At 35.7% G+C, this 7,907-nt stretch overlaps 1 protein-coding gene and 1 long non-coding RNA gene across 2 annotated transcripts; both read left to right on the plus strand.

Moving 5' to 3' along the window:
- Nucleotides 1-128: 128 nt before the first annotated feature.
- LOC125601256 (autophagy-related protein 18f-like) lies at nt 129-1,395 on the plus strand. Its single transcript, XM_048773527.1, has 3 exons — nt 129-373; nt 470-640; nt 707-1,395. The coding sequence occupies exons 1-3, from the start codon at nt 129-131 to the stop codon at nt 897-899; spliced, it is 609 nt and encodes a 202-aa protein (XP_048629484.1). The 3' UTR covers nt 900-1,395.
- A 635-nt stretch (nt 1,396-2,030) lies between these two features.
- Nucleotides 2,031-2,649, plus strand: LOC125601253. Its single transcript, XR_007334153.1, has 3 exons — nt 2,031-2,275; nt 2,349-2,505; nt 2,576-2,649. It is a non-coding gene; the product is annotated as an uncharacterized LOC125601253 (long non-coding RNA).
- Nucleotides 2,650-7,907: the final 5,258 nt, after the last annotated feature.

Genomic DNA, 7,907 nt, shown 5'->3' on the forward strand with positions numbered 1-7,907 from the left:
TATCAATTTGGTCTCGTTTGGTCCGGCCGCAATATTTTAAGATGGTAACCGTTCAGGTTATTGTGTTTTTTAGTTTGATTTCGGATCAGATAATTTCAGTTCGGTTTGAGCCAATAAGAAGGTGGTCCATGATCCAGAACCAATCTAGAAGAGAGATGCAAGATCAACACAGTGATGTATATGGAGGTGGGGCAAGTTCGGATTCTAAGAGTAAAGTGTTTCCGGAGATTGTTAGGAGCAGAGTGCTGATGAGTCTTGGAAAGTTACTAAGAGAGGAAAGGCTCGTGTGGAGGATAAGCATCAGATGTACATGTCTGAAGCAGAACTGCAAATGTATGAGCCGAGTCAGTTACCATTATGAGGAAGGAGAAATGTAAAACTCTCTTCCTTTTATTTCTTGAGAGAGATAATGATCTTAATGTGTTGGTGTGTGGATGTGTCTAATACTTTTGATTTTGCACAAAAACAGGTTTAGGTTTCAAGAGTGGGTGTTGGATGTGGATGAAGAGAGTAATGGTTGTGGAGGAGGGGAGATGGAGATTGAAGGAATCCAAACAAGAACGGTTGAAGCAAGGACAAGAGGTTTGGTTCCAGTGTGGGGTTATCTCCAGTCTTCAAAACCCCAACAAGTGATGAGAGAGTGAGTTTCTGGAATCTGCTTACTCTCACTAGTTTTTTTTCTCTCGACACTAATACTATGCCACAGATCATTCCAGAGTCCAAGGAACACTACACAAGGTGATCAGGTGACTCCTCTAGAGGGTCATGGAACAGAGACTGAGTTCGGAGTTGTACATGGCAAGGAAGAGAACTTGAGATCAGAAGAAGAGAGCGTGAGGTCTGAAGAAGGTAGCTCGATATCAGAAAGACCTAAGCCCATGATTATCGAGGTTTGTTAATGAGGTTTCTTTACCAAAATTAGTGTGTGGGTCCCACCAAAATTATAAAATCGGTGACAGAAAGGCATGAGATAAGGATCTATTGTGGTGGGTTTTTTGCACTGTTCGCGGACCCACCGACACGTGCCGGTCCGCGATTGGTGCGGTTTTAAATTTTTTTTTATAATTAGACAAATTTTTTTTTTTTTAAGAAACCCAGAAGGATTATAGGGTCAATGATGCTCTAACGAAGGTATTGCAAAAGAGTTGGAATAGAAGGTGATGTTGTTATTCGTTTATTTATTTCACCACAAATTCAGCTTCATGTTCACATACAGAAGAACAAACATAACTGTGGAAAAATTGTATAGAAAAAGGAAAAGTAAAAAAAAATTGACATATTGTTTAGATGTAAATAGGAATATACTTTTCTTTTTGTTACGGATGCCCTTTGATTCCCGAACATCATCTTGGCATGTAAATGAAACTATAAAGATTTAACATTGTTTACTGCAAACTGGAACAAGTTTGAACATAAAGAAAAGTTTCTACCACTTACAAATGTGTTCAAAACATGAAAAATGTTTTTTGAATGATTAAAATATTTTGAGTTTATAGATCCGTACATGTTTTAGAAAAATCTACATTGTATCATGTAATTTAATTCAGTTTTGGAGAACAATCTTCTTCCAATGGGATGCATATGATTTATTAGATTTTTATTAGGTAGGTAACCCAAGAGTTTTACTGATTCCGCCCAAGGAATGGTACAATGAACGACTTTAATAAACATAATTGGAGATTGTTAAAATGACCTTGAAGCCAGGCGGACATGTTTTTTATCTACAGTTTATGCTGCCTAAATGAGTGTTAAGGAAGGTTACTCTTCTTAAAATGATTGTCTACTGCGCCAGTACACAAGAATGGGTCCGTAAGAGCACCTTTATCGCGGTGTCTTAGCTAGCGTCTTTAGTGTATTTACGTTTAAAAAAAAATAAAAAATAGCTAATTAAGGAAGAGACGTTCCTTAATGAGGACGCGCAAGAGACGGTGTTTTCGGGGCACGTGTCATTCATTCAACATGGCTCTCTCTCTCTCACCCGCTTCGTCTTCTCTCTTTGCTAGGAATTCGCAGGGTGATTACAGGGGTGAGCCTGGAAGCTATCGAAACTCTTCCGTCTTTTGCTGTTTCCTTATTGATAAAAAGGATCATGCTTTGATTTGATTCTCTAACTTGCTGACTTATTCTTTGATGGCTCATGGACCTTTTGCTTTGGATCTTGTTCCATTCCCAAAGAACATCATCCTTTTTGCCTCTTTCATCCTCTTTGGTTCTTCCTTGAAGTCTGTTGAGTCACGGTTTGATTGATCCAACCTCAACATCGTTGTGTTGACTTGTTAATGTTAGCTGATGCAGATTCATGTATAAGTTTCGAATCACAGTCTCTCTCTCATTGGATCATTTTGTAGTTTTGCCAAGGGAAGGAGAAAAACATTGTTGTACGACTCCGATTATCGAGGCTAGGATGCAAAAATTGACCATTTTTCCGGGTAATGGCAGCTTATAGCAGATCTCCCAGAGACGGGAAGCACATCGAGGTTTTGTGTTACTTCAATCATCTCCCAGGTGAGTGCTTGTTTGGAGTTCATTCATTCGATTGCTCTCTTCTTTCGTTCTTACACAGCTCTGTGTGCAGGACAGGACGGTGGTAAGAGAATGGGTCTCAAGTTTGACCATATCAAGTTCCCTTCTCTTTCTTTCCTCTAACGTTTGATGATTGATTAGTTAGACCATGGACGCTCTCTTACTTTTGTTAATCTGTGAAATGTAAATGGAACTGAAAATTTATGAAGCTGGATACTATGTTGATGTGTAACAGACAGAAAGATAGATAAAAAGGTAACAGTTTTAATGTTCTTGTGGCTGGCTGTTTGGTAAGATTGATCTAAGAGTGATGATTGTGGTGTGTGTAGGTACGAGAAGCTCAGCTTGCTCAGTACAACTACATACTTGTAGTTGGTGAAAGTGAAGCTTCTACAGGACAGGTTGGTGGTTGGCGTATTCCTTACATATGGTCTCTCGAGCTTGACTAATTGTGTTTTGTCTTAACATCTTGTGTTGTTGGACTGACATTCTCAGGTGAGTGTTTCGGATAAGAGACAGTGCAGTCCACTCTGTGAAGAGCATCGAGGATTTGCTGGAAGAGTTCAAGACCAAGACTGCCGAATACCAATGAGATCACTCTTGCAAGTTCAAGTTTGATTTTCTTCAAATACATAAATGTTAGTGTGATAGTGTTTAAAGATGGACACATCTTGTAATGATAGTGTGCTTGTTTCATTAGTATGATTAGTAGAGAACCATTTGCTTTCTTGTGCCAATCATTCATTAAACGAGATCATCACTGTATCTTAGTTTATAGTATATACTAAAACGACTTCAGTGCTTTCAGTTGTTGAGGAATCCATGAAACTTACCAATATCATGCCCAGTTGTTTAGCATAACAAGTTCACCTTCTCTCGTTCTCTCCAAACAAAATAAGCAAACACATTTTGATCAAATGTTTGTCTCATGTTCTATCCATCTCACCAAACAAAACGATCAAACACATTCTGATCTAAATAAACAAGTTCATGTTCTCTAACTCTTGATCACAATTTTCATCACACAAAACCATCAAAAACAATTTCTATATGGCTTCTTCCTCGCAAAACACTTTAGATGGATCAATTGATGATACATTTGATCAATATTTGATCAACACTTTGATCAAACTTTTGAGAATTTTACCATTTTACAGATATACCTACTAATCTTTGTTTTTAAGTTTTATATTTAAATATATGTTTAAAATGTTATCTTTTATAAGTTTTTATTTAATAAATAAATTTTATCTTTAATTAATAATTTTTTAAGAACTCCTAAATAAGAAACTTGCATTGGAGATACTAATTGTATGGATCTCTTTATTATGTCTCTTATACTCACTTTCACTATTTAAAAATATTAAAAAAATATTAAGAGACCCAAAAAGGAGTTTTGGGATAATCATACTCTAAACCTTGACACTATTGTTGCATTACTTATTGGTCAGAAACCCGACTGTTGACAAGTCTCGGGATGGGCTTTGGAATATACAGACTATTTAGTGGAATGATTTTGTAATTTTTTCATTAATAAATTTAAACACCGGTATTAAGACCCTAAGAACATTCTCTTAAGGGGTTTCTTAAGTTAATTTTGGGTTAAAAAAAAATTAAAAATACACAATCACACAAGAACAGTGTCTTATTTTGGATCAAGAAGAGGCGTCTCTTGTTACCACCTGTAAGGATGTGAGAGGGCAGAAGAGCGGTGTGTCCCTTCTTCGTCGTTTCTCTCTCTCTCTCTCTCTCTCTCTCTCGAAACATCTCTCCGACGAAAACGGCGAAACTCATCTGGAAACTGAAGATGGGACTCGAGTCGCAACTCTTCAATCCTCTCTGTGTTTACGATACTCGCGACTTGGATGATAACAAGGTGACGCGATGCCATCGTCTCTTCTTCCTCAATCTCCGATTCACGATAGAGATTAGGTCTCAGGTTCATCTGAATCAATTCATCATCTTCTTCGCGCTAATCGGTGATAGGCTGATCTTCGTATATCTTCTCGATGATTGATTCTCAAAATATCTGGGAATTCTAGCTCCAGGTAAGCAAATAGATAGTTGCACAGAGCTTAGATCTTCGCTATATCCGTTGTTTAGAAATTGAGTAATGAGTTGCTCATCTTGTTGCAGACTGAAGCAATGGCTAAGATGGAGGTGTTTGATTGAATGATTTAGAGACAGGATCACATTCTCCAGGGAATTGCATCCGTGTGCGTAGAGATGCTCGAGGCTCTGTGGGAGATCTTCCACTGATTTGAGTTCTTGGCAGTTGTGAGGCAGAGTGTTCCAAGAGATGTAAGCTCTGTGATGCTTTCAGGGATCGCCTCAAAGTCGTTGCTGCTTAGGTTTAGATATGTTAATGTGGTGAAATGAGTAAGCTGATGTGAAAATGATTGAACTTTCGTGCAGCTTCCCAGTTCCAACAATAAGAAGACTCCAAAATCTGGAGATGACTCTGGTCAACACTACATCGTAAGGATTCGTTTGTCCCTCCTGTCTCTTTGCTCAATTTGATAGAATCTGTTAATGGTGAGCCTCCTTTGCAGATATGAGGACCTTCTGTGCCAAGGATTGGCATTAATTCGTTTCTGTTATGTTAGGATATGGTATATTGATAAGTCTTGTGCAAGGACTTGGACTTGGATTTACTTATGGCCTTGCTATATGTTCATGTGCTCTGCAACTTTGGATTGGTCGGTTCTTTGTCATTCATGAAGGGCGACTGGTGGAGAAATTATTACAGCCCTTTTTGCTGTGTATTTTAAGCGGGCTGTAAGCTTCAGATTCTACTTTTACTGCTTGTATCTTTCTTCTCCAGTTTCTGTATACACATTTGATTTGCTAACTATATTCCATTGTGGATAAGAGAGACGAATATACTTATATGATTGCTTTTTATATACCGTAAAACTGCACAAGACGCATGGTTTTCTATGATCTACCAAACCTATTCACAATGAAACAACATTTGCTTTCTTTTTCACATGTTAATACCACTCATTGGTCTGTTTAAAGTTTCCTTTGATCTCTATTCTGGTTCAAGTTCTGCAGCTGCAACATGCCTAACCGCTGAGCAACACGTCTCCTCCTATATACCCCACCAAGCGCAGAATCAGGATCATTGCATAGCACCGTACTCAAACACCATCACTAGTCTGAACCCTCCTGTACAAACGGAGAACATCAGTCTTAAAAACAGGGTTTGGTACGTTCTTTTATGTTCCTTCAGAAACTTGTATGTTTTTGCAAGTACTAGTATTCACATGTTTTAGAAACTTGTATAAATGAAACTAGTATTCACAAGTTCTTTTATTATGTTTTATTATGTTTTAAGAAAATTTAACTTGAATAAGAAAATAAAAAAAAATTGGTATTTAATTTAATTTTTTTTTTTTTTTAAGACCTTTAATAAGAGACTTGCAATGGAGCACGTAAATTTTTCGGATCTCTTAATCTAATTTCTTTAATTCACTTTTACAATTAAAAAGTATTAGAAAAAATAAGAGATCCATTTAGAGTCTCTAAGATAATGGTGCTCTAACCGAGTGAAAAACTAATCGGGAGATGCTCTTTGGAACGATAGATTCATTGATTCGAGCACGGTATTTGTCAATGTCATTCGAGTAAATCTTGCAACTACACACATGGAGAGTTGTTGAACTATAACTAGTTCTTGGGGTTATAGACCTACTCAATTAACATTGAAAATACCTACTCAATTATCTTATTCATTATATTATATTCATTTTTATTTCATTGCATTATTGTATTGTTTTTCTGTCGGCTTTATTTTCTTTATCAGCTCATTATTGTACTTATTTTGCATTAGATTTTCATGTTTATTAAATATTGTTACGAATGCCCTTTGGTTCATGAACATCTTAGCATGTAAACGAACGACTAAAAGATTTAACACTGTTTACTGCACACTAAACAAACATTTGAACATAAAGAAAAGTTCATCCCACATAAAAAATATGTTCAAACATGAAAAAGGCTTTTTAAATTAATTTAAAATATTTTGAGTTTATAGACCCGTACATGTTTTAGACAAAATCTACATTATGTCATGTAATTTAACTCAGTTTTTAGAATAATTTTTTCCAATTGGATTGCATGTAACTTCTTGGATTTTTACTAGGTAGGTAAACCCAAGAGTTTTACTGATTACGTTGATACGTAGCTGTCACGCTCATCATCATGTTTGTTTTCCCCCAAAGCTTTGGTTAATTTTAATTATTTAACATTAAGAAAGAGCTTTATGGTTACTTGTTATCTCTAGAAGATGATGTATTTCTAAACAAGAATTATAGAACTATATGTGATTAAATTACGAACAATCTTAACATGATTCTTGACTAACTTATTAAGAGTTTGCACAATCAAGTGATTTTAGTCCTAATTGGTGCGTCCATGAATGTTTGAGTTAAACATTATACCACTAATATTATACTTAGGAAATGAATACACATTTGTTTCTTTGCTTGTTTCATTCATACTTTCATCTTTGAGTTTTATCTAAAATCCAACAAGTCAAACCAAAACATAAACAAATTTAACATTTAATCTTGAACAACAGACAAACCTACACTACCATACTTTACTGAAAATGATCACATTCCTCTTTTTTTCCTAAAAGAAAAATATCATAAGGATTTAAGTAATCATACAAACTTCCATTTTTACTGCAGAAGCCATCAAATGGAGAAAGACATAACACTCAAATAACCCCCAAAAATTCCTCAACATCATGATAGATAAACATAGAACACACACACTCTTCGACAATTGCGCTACAACTCCTATTGTGTACTTTTCAATTCCAAAGACACACAAAAAACATTAAAAAAAAATACACTAATGTTTTGATAAAAACTTTAAAAGATAGTTGATGCAAATTTGTTATAGTTACCTAGAGTGTGAACCTGACAAGATCCCCAAGAGCGTTACTCATCTACGATAGAAACACAGGAAATGAGGAACAATACAATGTTAGTTGTTCTTAATCATAGTACAAAAGAGGAGCCATTGAATTGACCAAGCAGAAATGTATTGTGATTCATATTGCAGTATGATGAAAATCACAATCGATCCTACATAATTTAGTCATCATTTTAACTAATCCTATTATACATTTAATTTCTCCTAGATGTTTAATCATGTGATATGCTGTAATGCGAATTGTTCTAGGACCAACACCAACCGAAGACAGTACTTTATCAAAGCACACATAATTATCTAGGATAGAAACCACCTAGGACAATAGCTTTTTTTTAGAACTAACTTTTATACCAAAAGTAAGATGATACTGTACATCTCAATCAAATTTAACATCTATACATAACTACGATGATAGAATTATCGTTACAGAAACCAAA

The sequence above is a fragment of the Brassica napus genome, unplaced genomic scaffold (genome assembly GCF_020379485.1).
Source record: "Brassica napus cultivar Da-Ae unplaced genomic scaffold, Da-Ae ScsIHWf_2493;HRSCAF=3220, whole genome shotgun sequence".
NCBI classification, from domain to species: Eukaryota; Viridiplantae; Streptophyta; class Magnoliopsida; order Brassicales; family Brassicaceae; genus Brassica; species Brassica napus.

What these genes read in the sequence shown, in the direction of transcription:
- LOC125601256 (XM_048773527.1), top strand. Translation starts at nt 129, where the DNA reads ATGATCCAGAACCAATCTAGAAGAGAGATGCAAGATCAACACAGTGAT. An exon ending in CATTATGAGGAAGGAGAAAT is followed by an intron (nt 374 to 469) that starts GTAAAACTCTCT and finishes GCACAAAAACAG; the next exon opens with GTTTAGGTTTCAAGAGTGGG. An exon ending in CCCCAACAAGTGATGAGAGA is followed by an intron (nt 641 to 706) that starts GTGAGTTTCTGG and finishes ACTATGCCACAG; the next exon opens with ATCATTCCAGAGTCCAAGGA.